Here is a 22,957-nt window from a genome sequence, read left to right as displayed (position 1 = left end):
AAGAAAATTAATGAAAGATCTGTTAATTGAATATTTTATTACGTTTAAAAAGGAAAAAAGTAAATAAAAAAAGCATAAATTATGGAAAAACTTTATTGGCAATGGGATTCAATACTTGGCAAATTGAAACATGCTAGTACAATTCAAAATTCAAAATTCAAAATTCTTCTTCCTATTCTTTCAAAAAAAACTCTCAATATTTGAATCAAAATTATCGATAAATTGTACTAATACAACATGAACCTGTCGATCTTGTTGAGACATTTCAAAATCTAAAAAGGTGAGGTCATGTATGAGCGAGACAAAAGTGATAAAATTATTGTTGGTCAAAATACGGGGGTTGGTGGTGGCTCCGATAAGAGCTTTGAATCAAGATCCATGGATGGTGCCATTGTCGAAAGTGAAAAAAAAGTTACGGGAGTTGGTACAGAGAAAAGAAGAATGTGTAGAAGGATTTCGTCATCACATTTTTTTTGTTTTCAACAAATCAGATTGTTGATTTATTTATTGTTAGATTTTTTGTTGTTCATCTTTTTGTGATACATATGGTTCAGATTTTTAATGTATCTAGTTATTTTTTTTTCTTAAATTAATGTATCACGCCTTCGTTTCAATATTATGATACATTACATTTTTATCATGCACAATATATTGTATTCAAATATTAATTTTGATATATAACCTTAATTTATTAAAACACAAATTAGTATCTATCATGTTCATAGTTATTTATTTGATACACAACTGTTACAAATTTCGTTATTTTTTACTACTATATGCATACATCTTAACTTATCCAACTAGAAAGTTATGTATCTATAGACATTATCAAATATAATTGGTGATATATAAACATTAATGTTTTTATAACAATATCAATTTGTATCATAATCATAGTTATGTATATGACACAACATTGATAGAACAACTGGTTGATTTTTTATTGTTAATCTTTTTCTGATACATATGAGTTCTGGACATGATACATAAATTTGAATTTAAAATAAATATATCTGATATATAACGACTACCAGTAATGTATCTATCTCAAATATAACATCTTATGGGCAACAATTACCTATTTAATGTATCTAGAAGAAATATTGTACTTAACAATTCAAACAAGTTACACAAATAGTAATGTATCATGATAAATTTATCCATCTCGAAAATACAATTGAAATGTAATGTATCATAATGTTGAAGAGATGGCATTATATATTAATTTAAGAAACAAAAATAATTAGATATATTAAAAATGTGAACCTATATGTATCACAAAAAGATGAACAACGAAAATCGACCTTCATCCATATGTATCAGTAATTTTTTAAGATAAAAAACTAAAAAAAAAAACTTAAGTGATAGAAAAAAATCTACCTCTTGAATAACTTGAAATCATTAATTGGAAAGAAAAAATATTTGAAATTCAAAAATAGATTAACGTATGTAACTGTGGAGAGATTTGTGGAGTAAAAAAAGGAAGGAAATTATGGGTATAATATTTTGAATTGATGTATCCGAAAAAGGGGATGATAGGAGCAAAAGAAGGGATTTTTGATATTTTTTGAAACGGTAGAAAAAATAAAAAAAATATAATAAAAATGAGTGTCTAGTTAAATAATTTTTCATAAATTCTATGCATCAGTCCTTAAATGTTATTTGTATGAACTTATCTTTAGGTTATTGATTCTACTGTATAATTATCCCTTAAATGATGTGATCTAATGCTAAACGGATTAGAGTATATATTATTAATATAATTTTTTTATTACTGTAGCGTATTTAAGGTTGCTTTTATTATTTTTATTTTTGCCAAGTTGATTTGTAATAATTTGTTAATTTATGCACTCAAAGAATAACTAGTTATTTGTGTGTTAGCCTTCTTAAAACGTGAAATTAATAATTTTAAAAAATAAGATAAGTTAATTGGCATAACATATAAAACTGACCTAATAACTAATACGTATAAATTATTTTGTATATATAAGTAATATACATAACTTAAATTCAAATTGAATAAACACACTTGGGTGTGTGTAGAAGAGGGTTTAAGAGGTTTCAAACAATAGTAATTTAAAATATGATATATTACATAAATAATTATATTAAAACAACATGTTGTGCTATGTATAAAGGTGATTCAAAATTTAAATAGACGGATGTAAAATATAACTACAATTACTATCTTTCTTGTGATAATAGATTCGAATTCAGTATACAAATATTATTTGTCAAATTATTTTTTCTTGTATTTATATAATTCAAAGTTAAAATAGCAAATATATGATGATCAAGCACGATATCACCACAAGAAAGAAGACATTTACCAACAATTTTTTTTGTCGCTATAAGTTACATATTGTTGCCAAAAGTACGACAAAAAAATTATTACATGTCATTGTCTAAAATTCGGAATCTTTGATTAAAGGTGAAACAGTCTCACCACTGTATCACATTTTTTCTACTTGTGTTTGTATATACACAGCATTTATACAAACTTAAATGCAGCAAAATAGCTATATATAAAAATAAAAGTAAAATTAGATAATAGAAGACTGGATTTTCTGCATGTGTTTGCGACCACAAAATCTGAAAAACGAACAACTCTTCTTTGATGATGCTGATGTGACACTATCATTGTAGCTGTCACAAAGCAAAAATTTACCATAGTTCAAAAAAAAAAAGAAATCTGTTATAAAAGAATTAGTGCATGGTAACAATTCGTTTTAATAAGTCATGTTAATATTAAAATTTTCATAGGTAATTTTGTATGTACACAGATTTTGTAACCCAATACAGATGATAAACAAACGGTAGAGTCTATTGAAAACATGTCTATCAATTTTATAAAGGTACGGATAAAGTTTGTGTGCATCTCATTATTTTCCAACCCTACTTATGAGACTATATTAGATACGTTATTATAGTAAAAAAATTACATAACAAATAGGGTAAATTTATATTTTTTTTGATTTTTCACCCCATGTCCAGAGTCTGAATTGGTGCTTCGATTTAATATGGATTGCGCACTACAGGACCCATTCAGGCGTGACGCTCTCAATAGGATTTTCTACATACTCAAAGCTCAAACTCGATACTTCTGATTAAGTGCGAAGCGAAAACGGGTAATCTTCAATACAAGAAAATTTGTACTCAGTATATATACAGATCAACCACCCACCAAATCTTCACTCTCATGAGCTCACCTGACATTCAACATAAGAAAAGTCAGAGAAAGTGACCAAAAGAAATAATGATAGGCGCATAGCTTACAAGATTATGTTTAAGTGGTCGAACTTAGTAGATTTAATTTAAATTCTTTAGTTGTACTTTAAAAATTATTTTAAAATTAAATTCAAAATCAAATACTAACATATGATATCTCTGTCTTAAAGTTTAAAATTCATAAATTTCAAATACTAACTTCAACTTCAAATAATATCTCAAAGAGGAGGTAACAAATGAGTGAATAGACTCCAAATTGTTTAATGGGGGTGTAAATAATATATAAATCTCTTAATATAATTAATTTTTTATGATAAAATCTTACTTTATTTTCAAATATATATATTTATTAGTCAATTTTATATCATAATAAAGAAAATAAAAATAAAAAGCATTATCCATACACAAAACTTAAAACTCATAAATAAGAATTGGATTCATTGAAGAAGGTTTGAAAGGAAGACAGCTCAAATGAAAGCATCTAATCCTAACAAGGGAACACAGCTCATCACAACTCAACCCCACTTCCCTTACCAAACTTTTTATTACTATAATCTCTTAACATTAAATATTTTTCTTTTCAAGTCATTTTAAAAAGAATGTTTTTTTTTTCTTTTAGACCAACTCTTTAATTGGAATTTACACGTGACATGTTTAACACCATAATATTAAAGGTATTTTTGTGCACTCTACAAATATTTAATATAATATATATCACAAACTTTAAAAATATTTTTTTACTTTCTTAAATTTTATATCAAGTTAAAATAATATAAATAAATTAAAACGGAGCGAGTAATATTTTTGCCCTTTTTTTCATTAACTACTAATTTTATTGTTACATTTAAGAATTTAAAACCACTAATTAATACAGCAGCTGGCCATGACTCACTCCAACTCATCCCACTTCTTGTTAGAATATGGTTATTAATTTATTATCTGATTTTTATGTAATTAATTAGCTTGTATTAATTTAATTTCAATTTCTTGATAACTTTTGAAGTATGATCAAGACACCATAGTGGCTGGTTCAGGATCTCAACTTTTCTTTTAAATGAAGATGTTTCATGCAACATTTTAAAAAAAATAAACTAGGATATGTATATTTTGGCAGTGACTTCACAAGAACTTAAAAGATATTTCAAAGAACATGTGACTATATATTAATTTCATCTCAAATATATTATCTTTTGTTCAATTCGATAATTTTTGCAAGTAACATGAAGTGAAATACTTTGTCCGTGACGTTTGGTTCAACTTTTATTTTAGAAAGATTCTTGTCTTTTTTTTCAAGAAAAAAAAATTGTTTTTTGCGAAATTTCTCTTTCAATATTTGAGAAAAATTCTAGATCTATAAAAAAAAGAATTGTTTTTTTTTGCTTTTGATGAGTTGATTCTAGAAACGATATTGTGAAAAAGGGAAGTAAGTTATTCTTTTTAAGAAAGGAGTGATTAACGTTGTAAACAAGATTTTCTAACTATACAAACTCTTTAAAAGAACATTACGGGTAAGGAGGACATATTTAATGTGGAATATCACTTATTTTCCTTTTTATGATCGTGGTGTTCCGGTCAATTTTGGCGCACCTAGATTAATTCTATGGGATACCTATCATCACCTCCCACCAACAATAAATATCAAGCAACTCTTTCCACCAAGACTAGGACAGATAGAAAGAATCATTTGTGGAACTTGTATTAGGAAAGTCATTTTCCTGGTATTTTCCAAATTCTTAATGAACTGAACATGAAAGAATTGAAAGACATTTTCAAAAGTGTTAATGCCAGTTATAGCAGTAAAATGTTGCTGACATTTGAAAACAAAACAAAAAGAAGTCATCAAGCTTTTATTTGTTTTTCCACACAAATCACAATAATTCACCCCCTATAATCATTTCTTGAAATGGAATTTAAGATAAAGCAACAATGTAGACATCACTATCCTTCTCATGGTAAAGTGAGTTTCTTTTGCAGCCAATAAGTCAAAGATATAAAGGTGACACTCTCCGCTAAGTTACATGAGTTGCTACAAGCCCACAATGGGGCGGACTTCTATATATAATTACACAATTTTATACTAAGTTTGCGATGAGTTAATCGCCGCTTAGTGATATTAGGCAGCATGTGATAACTAAATTGGATTTTTCAATGGCTGGGGACCTGGAATTACATTCTGTAAAGAGACAATTTCCAATTCTGACTAAACCAAAGATGGTCTTTCCCATATGAGGCTTCTTCTTTTTCTATTTTCAAACTTTACTTCCTTAGAACAACTTTTCTATAAAAAGAGGAGAAGAAAAGTAACCTTCTTTTCTCTTTTCACCTGGAAAGGACTTCTCAGCTTAATAAGTGCATAAAAGGTTGCTATTTTATGCTAGAAATGGACAAGTTTGTTTCCTAAAAATTATAAAACAATACCTTTATGTGCAAATGACATGTACAACATTAAGTTGGACTCACAACCTAAACAATATCTGCAGCAAACCATCACTTATCTTTTATAGGATGTAGTTGGACGTGATCAGTAGGATTGTCTGGAGAACATCCAAAGGAAGAGAAGGCTGGGATAAACTCGGGGTTTTCAGGGTTCCAAGGAAGAGCAATTAAGATAGAACTGATTTTCCAAGCTCAAGGCCTCAAAGAGGAACAACAGAAAGATTGCAGTAATATTTTTGAAGAAACTGCGAAGAGGCGCATATCTAAATTTCTTTTCTTTCCTAAGTAACAGAGGCTGCATAAGTTCAATCTTGAATAAAATTTTATATAAGCATCCAGCTAACTAGCTGTATAAACAAACATAGGAGTGATAACTTTTTTCTTCACCTACTATTAGTTCACTTCTTTGCTTTTGCAAATCTCAGACAACGATACTTCTCCCCACTAACTGTTATTTCAAGAGCGCCATCTTGATTATCTTGATTTGATGCAGTCCCCATTAGGACACTTTTCTCTTTCTCAAGGTTTTCCCTCTCCATCTTTAACCTAGCTTCTTGGCGAGCAATTTCTGCCTGAGATCAAAACTCACATGTTACAAATATACACGAGGGAACATTGTATATCATAGAAACACATACATTAGATACATATCTGCAGCTGTTACAAAAGCTAAAAGTAATAAAACGGCTACATATTTCCTTCTTCGACTAATGTAACTTTTGTAATGACCTTTAAACACATGTAAATAGACTCTGTTGCACATTTCTTGCAGCTACAAATAAGAAGTGTGATTTTAAGCTGAATGTGTTGAAACGCTACCTCAAGAGACGAGGATTGCTCACGCCATATAAAGAGGCCAACCATCTCAGAAGAGCTCAATGTGAGACTCTTTAACACGCCTCCCTCAAACCCAGGGCTGGACATCTAGAGTGTGGACAACTTTTAATATAGGGCCCCAACATCGGGAAACGAGAATTAGATGTATCCTGCTCTAATACCATGTAAAGAAATGGATCCTGGGCCTAACTCAACCCCAAAAGCTAGCTCAAGAGCTGAGAATTTCCCAAACCATATAAAGAGACCAATGTGGACTCTTCAACAGAAACCATGAAAGATTTAAGAGAATAAAGTTCAACAAAAGAAATGCTTGTGTGCAGAAAAAAGTCCGAAAATGTAAAAACTCACAAGCCATCTCACCATTCTCAATTTTCAGGTCAGTTGTTGGCAAGGAATTTAGCTTAAAAGGACCTCTATCAAGATTAGGAGCGTGAAACTTCTCAGAATTAAGCTGTCAAAGACTTGCATTGAATCAAGAGAGAGAATCTGTGTCAGTTGGAATTGCCAAGACATATCAGAAGGTATGGAGCAGGTCCTCATTCACTGTTTGCTTCTCTAGAGAAACATGAAGCTTATTCCATAATTCAGATGTATAGGTGACAATGAGAAAGTAAAATAATTATTGTTGTTCAGTATAACAGTAGAAGTACCGAGCAAAATGCAAAATAATTAGAGTATTTAAGTTAATGTAAAATTGTGCCAGAAACTGTGAGTACATCGAGTTCAGCCAACTATCTTAATTGTGAAGAATTCAGCATTTCCGCGTCTCTCAGCTCTCACTATTCCAAAATTGATTCATATGGCTACATTTGTAAGTCAGACATGGAAAGACCTTTAGTGCATAACATTCCAATAGTCACATCCAAACAGAACGTGGGATTACAGATGGTTTTCTAAGCTCTAGAAATGTTCGCTGGCAAATGGTGCACAAAATCAATATAAGTAGTAAAGATCCATTCACTATAGAACTTGATGAAGAGAAGGCCTTGTTGGGCAGGTTACTTTTGAATATATATATATATATATATGCAATTAGAATTTTTTTTATAAGCAACATGCAATTAGAACTTTTAAAACTGTCTTCATGTCAAGAAGATACGCAGCTGGAAGGTGTGGTTTTCAAAAAGTAGCATGTAGTCATTTAAAGGGGAAACCTGGATAGCCGATCCAATTTTCACTCAATGGTAGTAAAGCAGCAACAAGTGCATTGACTTCTTAGAAGATAATTTTGAGTTCTAATACACCCAGCTCCAATGGCTGAGTCCTCTTTGAAACATGTTGAAGGAGGCTCCATGGTCAAATATTACGAAAATCATGCATTAATTCAAGTTTCCATACGACAGCTATACTCAGAAGGCCTTTAATATGGTGAAAAGTAAGATTATGCAAATATGAAGGGGTACATCGGATCCCTTAACTGCCTCGACAGATACGGGTCGCAATTTTTAAATCCAGAAAGTGGCAGACACTGTTTAATCTCTTGCATAATAGCATACACAGGGATGACTTGCGCAAGCTAGAACTTAAGACATGAGCAGGAAAATTTGTCTGATTGCTCCATTACAATGATCTTGAAAATTATGAGATCGACTCAAAGCCACTATACGTTGCATAAACATTAGTGAGAGAAGGAGATGCTCAGGAATTACATCATGCTGAAAGTCCTAGAGTTTGAGCTTCTAATAGCTCCAAAGGCCCCTATGTGAAAGTGCGGAATATGCCTTTTTCGTGAGAGGATACGATACAACTACAGGAGGCTACCCAAAATATTTCGATCTACTAAAGTTTCTTATGCAAGTAACTTAATGGAATTTCTGTAGATTTACTTAATTTCCACAAAACAATATCACTGAAGAATAATTTCTGATTCAACTCCAGGGGGTTAATGTGTTGTCTATCACAATTGACTTACCACTCAGCTGGCCTTTATAGAGGAAGATTTGAATGCAACAGGGCGAACATAAACTCTACAACCTCACTAAACACAGTCTAATTATTGCAAAAATTCCTACTGCCTGGTCTTTAACAAACAAGATCAACCTTAGACTACACAGGTTCTGCTAATTCATTTTAAAAGCCTCTTGTTAAAGACCATGGTACATATATTTTACAACCTATGTCAACTAGTTAACCTATGATACCAAATTGACCAGAGGTAAAATTAAGCAAGGGCATGTAGTCCACTTTTCATATTGATATTTGATATTCCAATGGCATCATTAAGTTTGTAAATCATCAAAGTCCAATCTATATCATTATGCCTATCCAATGCCTGTATCAAGTATGCAGTTATTGTATAAGGTGAATGTAAACCTGGCTGGCAAGCCCTGAGGTAGGTAGTTTAGTTAACCTTTCAAACCACATAAATTCCAAGGCAACGTGAAGATGGCATACATATGGACATTAAGTGGTCAACAAGTATCTTGGTAACACAATAGGAAACCTGTCATCTCATTTCATGCAATTCAATGGAAAGACCTGCTAATAAATTAAAGGAAAACAATAATGTTACATGTCCTCCACTAAGTCCCTCCAATATTACTTATCACAAGAAATCAATAGTTCTTAAATTTTCTCAAGCGTGATATCAATGGAATTGTGAGCTGATCAATATCTTCCATTCAAATCAACCAATCATCAATAAATGAACAAGGCCTCAATCCCCAACTAGCTGGATTATATTAAGAACCTATGTTCCATTCAACTCTATTTGGTGCTGGCTAGTAATATGTGTTTATGGGAAAATTAGGATTTCTTGAAAACTAGAGGTTCACTCATCTCATACTTATACATATACTGACATACACGTCTCTAGACTAACTATAAGGACTTTTGACAAACATTGGACCCAATGTAAGTACTACAACAACTAAGCATTAGTCCGAACTAGTTGGTATAACCAAGGTTAGTCCTTTGTTCCATCATGTTATATTTTTTACAATGTCTGCATAAATTCAGAAAGATTATAGGTCAATAACTTCTTGATTTTACGTCTACTTCGTTGCCCCTTTAATACATATTGATCTAAGTAGGAGAGGGAAAAACCTACTCATCACTATGTCCCTTCAGCTTTTAGTTATAAGAAACAAGAAGAAAAGAAGTTCTTCCTTTTCTTTCCTGGCATACTTTGAAATTTATGATAAGCTGATAAATCTATTCCACTTCTCATAAAAGAAGATGCATTCACAAAAACACTGCACTTGTTTCCAGCAGAGACAAAAACACTATGTGATTTCTTCCCATTTATCCTAAGCCTTGACAGACAGTTATGTGGTACTGTTGCTTGTGGGAAGTATTGGGTGTTCGATGAAATTAGTCAGGTGCACGCAAGCTCACCGGACACCACGGGTTATCAAAAAAATAAAAATAAAACACTTGCCATCAGCAGTATACAGTATACTTTCGAGTATTTCAGTTGATCCATTTTCCATTGTGAATGAAATGAATTCAAATAAAGCAACAAATTGATTGATCGATTGATTAGAAAGACAGAAATCACACCCAAAAGAAAACTAAATTATTCAAAGAAAGAAGGGATTTCTTTTCTAATCAATCTATTCCATTTCTCCCCAAAAAAATGAGGAAAAAACTCACAAAAACACCCCATTTCCGAGCTTCACCATACTTGTAGAAATTCAGTCAAACCCAATTCAATAATCAGTAAAAGAAGTTCAAATAACGAAAAAAATTCGAAGAAATAATAGATTTTTTCCCAGGTGGATGAGTACCTCACGACGAGAGAGCTCAGCTTTCCAAGCAGCTTCACGCTCAGCAACCTCACGTTCACGCTCCTCAATGTAACTCTGCATCTCCCTCTCTTTCATTATTCTATCTTGTATATCAGCATCTAATGCTTCTTTCAATTCTTGTACGAATTTATCAACAACTGCTTTAATTCTCAGCGACATCAAATAGCCACTCTTCTTCACAAAAAAAAAAGTCTGATTGTTTCTTTTTTTTTTCTCTATTTCTCTGAGACCCTTTTCGGAAAACACTGCTAATTTCTGGTTATTGCTGCCATGAAAGGAGAATTCAAAGAGGGTACACAAGTTTGCTTTGGCTTTTCGGACCAATTGAAGAAGGAAAGAATATGTGAATGTTGAAGAGATCAATTTTAGGCCTTTAGGTTTCTTTCTCTTTTTTTTTGTTTTTACTTGTTGAAGACAATATGTACATGGATGGGGTTGGTTTGAATATTTTATAAATTAAATTAAACTATTTATATTGGGTTATTAAATCTATAAATCAAATTAATAAAAGTCGAGTTTTTTATATTAATTTTTTTTGGATTTTTTGGGTTTTTTCGGGTTTTTCATAATATCTAATAAAAAGCACAGAGTAGTACTTCTTAAAAAGAGTTCTAGTATAAATTATCAACATATAAGATGGAGGTAGAACATTGTTTGAAGTTTTAGCTTTATAATATAACTTTATAAGATGGATTTTTCTTTGTATATTATTTAGATAGGTTTCTCAAGTACAAATCTAAATGTAAGAAAGAAAACAAAAATTATGAAAAATTTTTAAAAAATATTTATAAATTATATTTTAATAAATATTTTTATGTATAACATAATGTAAAAGTAGTATATCTATAATCGGATCGGTTTGGGTTCGGTTTAACTTTTTTTAGTTAAAACCAAACCAATCCTATAATGGTCGGATTTTTTTTCCAAACACCAAATCAAGTCAAACCAAATCACTAGTCGGTTTTTTTTTCCAATTTGGTTTGATTTATCAATTTGATGCGGTTTATCGATTTACCCTGTACAATCCTACTACTGGCACTGTAAATGGTAAACACTCTTTAAGGCCCAATAAGCCTTTTTCTCCTCCTTACTCAAAGAATGAATTATATCACCACATCTCACGTTTAAATTTTGGGTATAAACTTTTTTTTAGGATCTGTTTAAAAAGTCACCTAATAATTAAAATTAGTGTAATTACTAATTGATAATTACACGATCTAATTATAATGATCAGTTTGCTTGTCAGAATGTAATTACGGTATAATTTTCGTTGTCCTGTTTGATTGGACAAATGTAATTGCATAGTTAAATTTTAAAAATCAAATTTTAAATAAATAATATTACTAATTAAATTAATTAATGAATAGAAAGTTTTCTCCTAGCCACAATGACAAATAAAATAAATGAAACTTATTGTGCCAAGAAAATACAAAGATCAAATACATAAATAATTTACCAAGACATCAAAGTATGAAAATAAAAAAATAAATTAAGAAAGAAATCTTACTTGAAAGAAGAAATATATGGTGTGTTGCTTTGTCGTTAGAAGTGAAAATGTCCAAACAAAAAAAATATTTTTTGTGTATTCCAAATAAAAATATCTTTAAAAAGGTAGTATTAAAAAATATCATATAATTACATGGTGTAATTACACAAATTCCTTACTCTTCTCAGGAATTGAGGAGTGTATATACTCTCCCTCAATTACACCCAATTCCTCTCATGGCATGTAATTATTTGGCCTACCAAACATGTCAAAAATATTTTCATTATTTATTATCATATCAAACTTTAGTTGTAGTGCTTTCCTACCCACAACAAAAAGTAGGGTTGGGCGTTTGATCGGTTCGGTTCGAATTTTCGATTTTCGATTTGTGAAAACGTTAAGTCAAACCAAATTAAAATAAATTCGATCGGTGTGGTTTATTTCGGTTCGATTTTCGATTTGTGAGATTAGTTGAACAAATTCATCTCCTTCAGTTCTTCATATGAACTTTTTGAAAAATATATCACTGCTAGTATGTTTCCATTTTACAAAAATAAAAATGTAACACACACCCGCACAACTAATGAACTAATATTCATACAGGGAAAAGAGTAAAATAAACACAAGCATAAACAAATTTTGTTCAAAATACATATAAAGATAATCTACTAGATTGCAATGAGAATATATATAAAGAGATTCAGAGCACACACAACCCTCATACAGACTACAGTCTTTGGCTTTAGACAATAGGATTCAGGCCTCTATCGTGAAGAGTATATAAACAAATTTTATTTTTTTGATTAACTGAATGAAAATAGCTAAAAATCAAAAACCGAACCGAATAATTGAATTTTTAGAATTTAAAACCGAACAAATCGGAAAACCAAAATCGAAATTAAAAAATTCAATTCAGTCAATTTTTTCCGATTTGAACCAGATTATGCCCAGCCTTAATCAAAAGAGTGTAATTACACCAAATCTCAATTCCATTGTGATTTTCCAAACAAGCCCTTAATAAAGATTTGAGTTTTGAATATGAAAAAAATCTTAATAAGAAGCATTTTTACTTAAATGTGCGAATTCGAATTAGTCGGATTCTAATGTGAATATTGACATCTAATGAGAAACAAAAAACAATTATATCACTATTACTTTTGTTCCATTTTCTTCAAATTAGGGATAAATTAATACATAATTTTTCTTTGTATTATGCTGTTTTCTCAATTATATATATAAAAAAATTGGAAATACCATTTTTTTTTTATAGTTGTTCGAAATGATATATGTGAGATTTTTTTTTTTAATCTTTTATTTTTATGGTCATGCACTCGTGCTTACTAAAAATATCTGATTTAAAATAATTATTATTTTAAAAAATTGAGATATACTTTATTATTAATTTTCTCCTTTAACCTTACTTAATAAATGTGGTGAGAGATTATTAATATGATGAAAACGAGAACAATATTATCATTTTAAGTAATATTTTCTTTTAAAAAACATTAAAAAGAAACACGTGGAATATGTGCACTGTATGGCCGAGGACGTGGAGGTATGGCCCCAAAATACCTTTAGGAAAAATTATCGGAACAATATTTTTTAATAAATAATTACTGATTTTAACAATAATTTTATTTATTATCATTTATAGTAATATATAGTAATATTATGATATATATTAAAAGTTAATTATGCATGCAATATAAATGTATTATAAGTGTTTTAAAATATATTATACTTGTTTAGTAAGAAATTGACACAATATATTATAAATATATTAAAGTGTGTGATAAATATATTATCCATAAATAAAACTTATATTATATGAGTTTTGATAAATTATTCTCGCTAATATATATTAAAATTGTATTATAAATATATTATAAGTGTCTAGTGAAAAAAATATAATTGTTATAAATGGTAAATATTTTTTTAATATAGTATATTTATGTAAGTTTCCCATATATATATATTATTATTATTTTTTATTTATTTTATTATTATTATTATTATTTATTTAATTTTCCCCTCTTTTTCTTATTTTCTTCTCAGCGGTCATTATCGAAGGAAATTGTATATTACCCCTTTTAAACTACTTTTGTTTGACTAAACACAAAAAATTATGAAATTAGTTTGACTTACAAGATGAAATATTAAAAAAAATAATAGACAATTCAGTTAGCAGAAAAATATAATGTCAAAGTAAATTCAAAAACTTGTTAAATTTAAGTTCTGGAAAGTGGAAAAAAAATAGATGAAAATTCAAAGGTGCTAAGTTTTTTAAAACATCCAAACTAGAACACTTAACAATATGCGTTTGTTAATAAATTATTATCACCCTATTACGTCATTTAACTATGATAAATTGATATGGCATAATGTAAATAAATATTTACTAAGACAAACCCATCCCAGAGTCAAAGAAGGTGTTAGATAAACTAAATAATAGCTAGCATCTGTATTAATAGTTCATCCCTCTCCATATGTTGTGAGGCAAATGTTCCAAATTTTTTGGGAGGTTTGCTAATTTATTGAAAAAAATAAAGTGTTTTTCTTAATTTTTCAGAGAAATATTCTCTTGGATGATTCGGTGCACTAAGGCTCCCGCTATGCGCAAGGTCCGGGAAAGGGCCCGACCACAAGGGTCTATTTTCTTGTGACATGCTAAGATTACGCGGGATCTAAATTAACAATGGTCACAAATATTAACTCTATTATATTGAATTTTGGGGTCTAAGATATTATCTTAGAGTTCTTATTCTTGAACCCATCTTTCTCAAACATGTTACATTTTGAAACCTAATAACACTGACCTAAATGAGCGGGTTGAATTAAATTTAGGCGAAGAAAATTAAACGAGTCATAATTATTTTAAAGATTATTTGAGTTGAAATGTGTTGGATTAAAATAGGTCAAACAATGGATAGGTCTAAGTTACCCGACTCTTATCAATTTTGATTATTTTTTTGGTCAAACACTGGGTATGTTGTTGTTGTTGTCTATTTATAAATTATTTAACTATCTAATATTTTTTTTTCTCTTTATTATGACTTTTGTATAACCTTATATTAAAAAAATAGTATTTTTCAAGAAATATTTTGACAAGGTTCCTCCACCTCCACGAGATAAGGGTAAAGTCTACATACAATTTATCTATTTAGATTTTATTTATGAAATTCCACTGAGTATGTTATTATTATTGTTATATTTTTACAAAATTTCTCATGAATCAAATTTCCTATAAACCCAACTGTTAAACGAATCAGAATGGACAGTCAAAATGAAGGAACGAATCAAAACGGACTACGTTAGTAAATAATCTGGTTGGGTAAATCATCTTTTCATGAGCTAATTTTGTCACCCTTCTTTGCACTACCCTCGATTCACTGTTTCCTTTAATAGTTGGTGCTTTGTTTACACCCTTTTTTGTTGAAAATTTTACTAGCTTCTCTTATTGTTTTATGACTTTATCAATAGGGCAGCAAAACAAGAAACTTTTTTTTTTAAAAAAAAACAACGTGTTCCATTCGATTAGTTTGTCAAATTATTAGTCAGAGCAGGAAGCTATCATTGAGTATAGCTTTGATTAGTTTGTTCAATTCAGGCAACAAGTAATATAGTTAGGAAACATCATATTCACTGTCTTTGTCAAAACAATTAGATCATCAATATCTAAATTGGTCCAACACAGTGGAAACTATCAAAACAAAAGTCTCTTATTTTAAGAAAAACAAGACATTGATCTAGCTGGATGATGCTAATTTACACAAAGGAAACTTTTGAGCAAACCTACAAGGACAGAAATAGCCAAAGAATGTGTTTCTTGTAATGTTAACAAAAAAAGATCTCTCACCTTCTGTGTTTCTCTATCCGTTTCTACTGTTTGTCTCTTGCTTCAACTCAACACCTCAGCACGTCCATGAAGATGATCGCTTGATTACAGGCTTCATTTGCTTGTCCTCTTCCAAAGAGATCATTCCCAAGTGTGAAGGATCCTCCAGCAGCATCTTTGCTACAAGATATCCAGCAATTGACCACGTCTGGTGCTTCCTTGCTTGTTTACCAATGTATCTTCCGAGCTTTCCATCATAATATTCTGGCCAGCCGTCCTTGAGTAAGCGGCTTTCAGCAAGATCAATTGCTCGTCTTGCAATTTGTGGCCGTCCAGTCTTAATGCAGGCAGCCGTTAGCAACCACAAAAGCACTGCATATAAGAGATGAATCATGTGTTGCACAAGCAAGTGTAAGATCAATTGACTACAAGAATTAGACTATGCATTTCATTTTTTTCTCTAATAAAACTAAGACTAGCAAAAAATTTCTAAAGCATAGAATCCTTGTAACATAGTTCGGAGTTGTATAAAATAACTTCCCACGATAATCAAAGTCTTTAAAGAAGTGAAGTATCAAATAAAATGCAGTGCAGAAGGATGATGATCGAACCTGGCCAAGATCCTCCGTTATGGTAACTCCATCTAATATTCTTGGGATCACAACCAGTTACTATACGCCATTCGTGATTTTCAATTGCTGGATAGCATATCTTCAAAGGCATCTCTGCTACTAGCTCCTCCCAGCGGGCTTCTATGAGATCCATAATAGCAGAAGCTTGTTCTGGAGTGGCAAGGGAAGACAAGATGGCAATACAGTTACCCAAAGCAAACCACCTGAAGTCCATCCTTGCAGGACTAACATTTCCAATAAAGTAACCTCCACGTGTAGGCACAAAATCAAATACCCACTCTGGGATTGAATCAGGAATAACATTAAACTTATTTACTGCAGTGTGAGAATACTCTTCAGTTTTATAACGATATATGTCATTTAACTGTTGAAAGTCGAGCCAAAAATAACTTCGCATATGATAACTCAAGGCATGCAGGCGCTTCACTATTCTCTCAATGAATTCTTTCCCTTCTGTATCGTGCTTCAACATGGCCAATGCAGATCTCAGTGCCATGAAGAAGAGTGCTTGGATCTCAATAGGATATCCATAAACTCCCTAAAAATCAACCACAATAAATAAAAGATCCAGTTAATGTATCTTCGAGGGCAAAACACCAATCATGGGACCTAATATTGAAGTTAACTACCAGGCTTTGCCAACAAATATATATATATTCAAGTAACTACCAGGTAATGACATTCTAATATTTATCACTACAAAACAAAATTTTGGAGGCAAGAAATAATTGTGTTACTATTCTTTGAAGCATAAAAATCTGGTCCTCTAAGAGTGGAAAGAAAACTCACAAAGGCGAGAATTTCGGCCTCTTAGTTTAGATCCATTTACGATTAGAGTTTCCCGGTCATTGTCAGATATGCAGACAAAACAATATAGTAATGTACATAAAAGGCTCACCTCCTAGACATTCATTGACTTAAAAACTTAATTTATAAAGAAATTTGTATGTCATATATAACTAAACTGGAATAGAAGCTTCAGAAATGATGAATATAGCAATTCAAAGCATGAGGCATAACCAGAAACGATTCAATTAATCCATGTTATGGTTTCTCTTTTTCTTTAAAAAAAAAATGTAAGACTAAAATTTCCCTAGATAAGCCGTGTTATGTTTATTTTTTTGATAAGGTAAAAGTTCTATTAATAGGGTTCCAAGAAGGTACTAAAAGGTTACAAAAACAACATAAAGCTTCAGAAAGAAAAACACACTACTAGACTGTCCTTCATAACAATTCCGGGAAATCCATTAAAGAAGTAGGAAAATTAAAGAAATTAAAGAAAAGGGAGAGGAAGACAAGGATTTATTTTGCCCTTCAACAAAGAAGAATATGAGATGCATGGCAGCTTTAGGACTGAAAAGGAATAAAATTCTCTCTTTCGTCCCTTTTCTGATTCTCTTTTTTCTTTTAGCTTCATCATTTATTCCTCTCTGATTGCTATTCCAATGTCAATGTAGAAGCAGTAACTACTAAAGACGAATGGGTCGTATTTTTTCACAAAAGTTACTTGTGTCAGAAACAAAGAGATTAGTTAAAAACTCTTAAATCAAATATCAAAAGTGTATGTCCAACGCTTGAACATAAGTTATGGACCAAAATATCAATATTCTGAACAATTGAACAACAATTGCTGCGGAATCTTAGCGGCTAAGTTGGTTGACTACATGAACTCCCACCTTGTTGATGAGGGTTCGATTCTCTGCCTTGCAACCCCTTCCCCAAGGAAGACTCACTTTTTTTAGTGTTACCAAGGAAGAACATCATTTGAAGAGGCTACTGATGCAAACAAACTTTTAGGGGCTAAGTAATAATTAATGTAAGCTACGACTCTTGATCTCCATAATTTTACTGTGTTGTATGTTTTGTTGACAAATCTGCCACGAAATTTAGCTTAGGATGCATTTTGCTGAACTGAGGGATGTACAAAGTGCATTTCCCAAAGTAACTGAACTAAAATAAGCAGGCCACTGTCTATTGCTAGTGTATATTCAACTTGGAACAGAGAGCTACATGCATAAGAACACAAAGAACATTCACTGAATTCTACTACAGTCTAAAATCCAATTCCAATGCCTTAGAGCCCATGTCACATTGTCGCAAGGACAAATAAAAACAAAGCTAAAGGTCACTAGTAGACAATTTGTTGCACAAGTTCATTTTCGACTGAAAGATTTGTGAATCTTGGAGCAATAACCACGAAACATAAGATGAAAATGCATAGAAGAACATGATGGTACACATCTAAATGAATACCGATCACGAAAACAATAAGCAACTAATTCCTTATTTATAAAACCAGCTTCAGCTCTTGTTGCTTATCAACTGCTCAAATCAGCTAAGCTAAACAGGCTTTATATCACAACGATAAGAAGATCCAAATATATTTAAAAGGTAGTATGAGAAAATATATTACCATCCTCCGATCAATCATTGAGCATCCATCAGCACATAGCAGCGTTGGAAATGTGTCAAATCCTTCAGACAAACACAAGCTCAATATAAGTCTCATCCCCTTTTGGCACTCTGTTGTTTCAGAGAGACTGAGGTCTCCAGTAGATTTTGTGTACGCACGGAGAAGAATTATCCACCAAAACCCAGAATCAACTGGAGCAACTCTTCCAATTGCACTCTCACCAAAATCTGCTACTATGGTATCTGTCTTACGAACAGGATCGTGAAGAACCTTGAAACTAGCAGGCATAACCCCTTCTCCCAGCTTGAATCTATCTACCGTTTTTTCCCATCCCTGAAGCTGAAGTGTTTTCAACAAGAAGTTCTTGACTATATCTGGCTCTCCATTCATCAGGAAAGCCAAAGCACTAGGCACAAAATCTCGAACAAAAACCTACACATCAAACAAAATCTTCACTGGATTCTGATAAAATAGATAATATTATACTCCTTATCACATCACTGTACCTCACTCCATATTAAACCCAGTTTCGGCATCAATATGACAATATCCCAACATTTATATGTATGGCATCAATAACCAACACATACAAATGAGTTTCCAGTATTTTTGTTCAAAAGGTCATACCTGATCATAGTATATGATACCAATATTATGCAAATTACTAAATCAAAATCACATAAGAGCACCAAGATTCTGTAATACTTGGATTTCATATAAATACTAACCTGATCATAGTTGAGGACTTCTTCAGAGGCATGGTCAATTGCAGCAATTGTGCCAACTGGTTGACCACGAAAATGAACCAAAGTGCGGCGGAGAGCGTCCCATGCTTCAGCAACCATTGGATGGGGCTCAAAAGAGTTCCGGGTTGATGAAACTGGGGTGTCCAAGACTGACCGTCCTGGTGAGGCACTTTCATAATGATCTAAACCTCTAGATAGGCCTATGGATAACTCACTGAGTGACCTCTCATCAAAAGATCTCTTCCTCTCTATGTTTAGCCTTGGCTTGTCTAGAAGCTTCGAGAGATCATAATCATCTATTTCAGAAATGGAGCAGTTGGAGCTCACATTTCTCAGTCCAATTTCTTCCATGCTCACCTTAAACCTTCAATTCTTGGAAGTACGCTGTATCATAAACAATAACACCTTTTAGAACAAAATACAAGTTGCAGCCCCACATAGAAACATAAACTTGTTATTTCTTCTTAGAAAAATGGTACTCTCTTCGTTTCAATTTGTTTGTGTGGTATTGACTTGGCACAGAGTTTAAGAAAGTAAAGAAGACTTTTGAATCTTGTGGTCTTAAATTAAAGATACGTAGAATGTAACAAAATGTCTTTTAATCTTGTGGTTTTAAGCATGTCGCGAGGAAAGTTGAATTAAATAGTGACCAAAAAAGGAAAGATGGATTCTTTTTGAATGGACCTAAAAGGAAAGTAAGACAAGCAAATTGGAATGGCGGGAGTAGCTACATGACAACCCACTAGCACTCTATTTCGCACAAAAAGAAGGAACTTTAGGCACACAAATACTGGTGTTTGTGAGCATGCATTTGTATTAATCAATCAACTATGCCAATAACAAATTACTTAGATTGGCTATATGAATGCATTCCACTTCATCCCAACCCATTTTATTTCAATACTAGTAACTAATTTACGGGTACGAATAGATACATAGAAACAGAAATACATACACGAGTGTGCACGTGCGCTCAAGTATGTCAAAAGACATATACAGAACTTCAGAAAATCACGTATCACTAGAAATCATAACCAATAGCCTTTTTAGACTACAATACAAGTGGCACACCAACATAAAAACACAAACTTGTTATCTGTATAACTTGGTAATTCTCAACCCACAAACATTATGCCTCGCATAAAAAGGAAGAGGCGCTTGTCTGTACATAAAGTTGGAATATTTAGGTGCATATATGTAGAAACACATAAATAGATGGTCAGGAAGTCCAGAAAATCATATAGCATATAAAAATCCGGAACAAAAATTGTACAGAACACGAATTTGTGTAACATGATGGCTCAACTGAATGCAAAAAGTGAGTCAATGTACAATAGCCATCATCCCAAGTCCCAACCATTATACAAAGGGAGAAACAAAGTAAGAACAAAAAAGATTTCACTTTTCAATCTTATACAAAAGGAATACAGTAGCCAATAAGTAACAATGCTGGTCATTATTAATTACATTACCATAATAAAAATAACCTTATCCAGAAAAAAAGTACACATATTAATAACTGCTACTAATTACCATAATCAAGCTGTTCAGATTTCTTTTCCAATAGGTTGATGTTAATTTTAGAAAGAACAAAAAACATTGGATTCTATAAAGGAAGCTCATACAAAAGATCAAATCGCCATATCCCAATTCAGAGAACAAGCTGCATAATACAAACTCAAGATCCAAATACAATGAAGAAGAGAACATAATGTAAATAAATAAAATACATAGTAGATCTAGAGCTGATTTTGCACAAAACCAACAAAACAGACACACACACACACACACACAGAAAATACAAGCTTTTAGAGAAAGAAGATAAATATGCAGAGAAATATACATGAGAGAGAGAGAGAGAAAGAGGACCTTAGATAGAGAGTGAAAGGAGAAGAATGGAGATTTTCCGACGGTAATGATGGCTGGAGAGCCGGCGAGATCGCCAGAGAAAGAGAGAGAAAAAGTGTGCGTAGAAATGGAGGAAGAGAAGAAAAAAAAGAAGCATATTGTTAAGAGCTGTTATTTATAGACTCAGACAATTAAAAAGTTTTGGCTATAGTGGGTCCCACCTACAGCTGGAATATATATTTGTTTAGGATAAATTGGCAATTGATAAATAAAAGGAAATCAAAAATAATAATTTATCACCCTTTTGGCCTTTCAAGAAGTGTATAAAAAAATACGTATGAAATATTAAAAGTAAATGGAGAATTAAGGTGGGGAAGGAAACTTGGTGACACCACACACCAACCATGGAAAATATAATGGGGACGCAGTTTTACTCCTAAGATAAAAAGGTTATTGTCTATAAACTCTCTGCTTAAGTAAAAATATGTAAAAATAAGTACACAAATAAATACAGTAATAAAATTAATCTAAATAATAACTTTAAAAATTTATATTAAAAAATATAATGTTATAAAAAACTATAAAACAAAAGTTATTTCTTTTAATTTGTAATATGTAATTTTTTTTAAAAAAACTTCCTTTATCTATCAACAAATCATTTATAAAGAGCATTTAGCAAGCAAGAGTTTAAGAATAAATAAAAGAAAAAAAAAAGAATATTGTTAACTTTTTGCTATAATTAGGAGAATAAATATTTTTTTTTAGCATGATGGATCTCATGATTAAAACTTATTAGGTAATTTTCTCTCAAACATTACTTTTTGTCTATGTTTATTAAATTTTCAATACGAAAGTTATGAGTTTCTCCTATTATACACATCACACAATTATTATTCTTATCATAATTAAATTTTTTATTTTAAGTGATGCGAAGATAGAATATGCCAATGAATTTGGCACGTTAGATTCTAAGAATATGGTTGGAAAAAATAAAATAAAATATTTTGTGATAAGTTGTTGGAAGTCCATAATACATTCTTTTCCAATCCTCATTTAAAGTTTTTGAACTTGAAAGAAAATAATATTAGTAATTAATTACAAAAAGAAAAATAGAAAAAATACAATAAAACAATGGAATTCCGTGAGGATATTACGGGGAATAGCAGGTGAGAGAGACTAGCAAAGCACGAGGAAATTGCCGGGAGTCGACGTGGAGAAAAACGACACAGTTTCGACGATTTCATGACATCTGACCAAATTATGTCCTCTATTGGTTCTTCTTTCAAATAGCTCAGCCAACTTGATTTTAATTTAATTTATTCCATGTTTTTTTATTCCCTTTAATTTATTATTATTATTATTATTATTATTATTATTATTATTATTATTATTATTATTATTATTATTGTGTCCCCACTTGGCTGTCCATTTTGGACTTTTACTCTACTCACTATTAAAAGGTTGAAGTTTGGAGAGAGAGGGTCGGTTGGACGCGTGATTTAAAATTATGATATCATACTTTAAGTTTTTTCAAAAATAAGATTTGAGATTTTAAATATAAAATATGACCCATGAATTTATATTTTGTGAAAGAAGATTCATGTTTGACGTGAAGAGAAAGTTTGTAACATGTAAAAAAATTGTATCAAATAATATAATAAGGTACTATTATTGTTAATTAATAAATTTTTATAAAATTATGTGTATTTAAAAGTTTATATAAAAGGTAAATGGAGATATGTGATTC

At 31.2% G+C, this 22,957-nt stretch overlaps 2 protein-coding genes across 2 annotated transcripts; both read right to left on the bottom strand.

The window, feature by feature from the left end:
- Nucleotides 1-5,897: 5,897 nt before the first annotated feature.
- Nucleotides 5,898-10,654, bottom strand: LOC129901185 (uncharacterized). The gene is made up of 2 exons (XM_055976307.1): nucleotides 10,230-10,654; nucleotides 5,898-6,236 (listed from the first exon to the last, which is right to left on the bottom strand). The coding sequence occupies exons 1-2, from the start codon at nucleotides 10,407-10,409 to the stop codon at nucleotides 6,063-6,065; spliced, it is 354 nt and encodes a 117-aa protein (XP_055832282.1). The 5' UTR covers nucleotides 10,410-10,654; the 3' UTR covers nucleotides 5,898-6,062.
- A 4,702-nt stretch (nucleotides 10,655-15,356) lies between these two features.
- Nucleotides 15,357-21,348, bottom strand: LOC129901038 (probable alkaline/neutral invertase D). The gene is made up of 5 exons (XM_055976147.1): nucleotides 21,232-21,348; nucleotides 19,345-19,746; nucleotides 18,617-19,048; nucleotides 16,183-16,741; nucleotides 15,357-15,943 (listed from the first exon to the last, which is right to left on the bottom strand). The coding sequence occupies exons 2-5, from the start codon at nucleotides 19,711-19,713 to the stop codon at nucleotides 15,648-15,650; spliced, it is 1,656 nt and encodes a 551-aa protein (XP_055832122.1). The 5' UTR covers nucleotides 19,714-19,746; nucleotides 21,232-21,348; the 3' UTR covers nucleotides 15,357-15,647.
- Between the last annotated feature and the right edge of the window lie 1,609 nt (nucleotides 21,349-22,957).

The sequence above is a fragment of the Solanum dulcamara genome, chromosome 8 (genome assembly GCF_947179165.1).
Source record: "Solanum dulcamara chromosome 8, daSolDulc1.2, whole genome shotgun sequence".
Taxonomy (NCBI): Eukaryota; Viridiplantae; Streptophyta; class Magnoliopsida; order Solanales; family Solanaceae; genus Solanum; species Solanum dulcamara.
Note: the sequence above shows the minus strand (reverse complement) of the source record. Positions and strands in the feature narration are given on the sequence as shown.

Coding starts and splice junctions, on each gene's coding strand:
- LOC129901185 (XM_055976307.1), bottom strand. CDS start 10,409: ATGTCGCTGAGAATTAAAGCAGTTGTTGATAAATTCGTACAAGAATTG. Junction 6,237..10,229: donor CTGAGCTCTCTCGTCGTGAG/GTACTCATCCAC, acceptor TTTTGATCTCAG/GCAGAAATTGCTCGCCAAGA.
- LOC129901038 (XM_055976147.1), bottom strand. CDS start 19,713: ATGGAAGAAATTGGACTGAGAAATGTGAGCTCCAACTGCTCCATTTCT. Junction 16,742..18,616: donor CAATGATTGATCGGAGGATG/GTAATATATTTT, acceptor GTTGATTTTTAG/GGAGTTTATGGATATCCTAT. Junction 15,944..16,182: donor TAACGGAGGATCTTGGCCAG/GTTCGATCATCA, acceptor TCTTATATGCAG/TGCTTTTGTGGTTGCTAACG.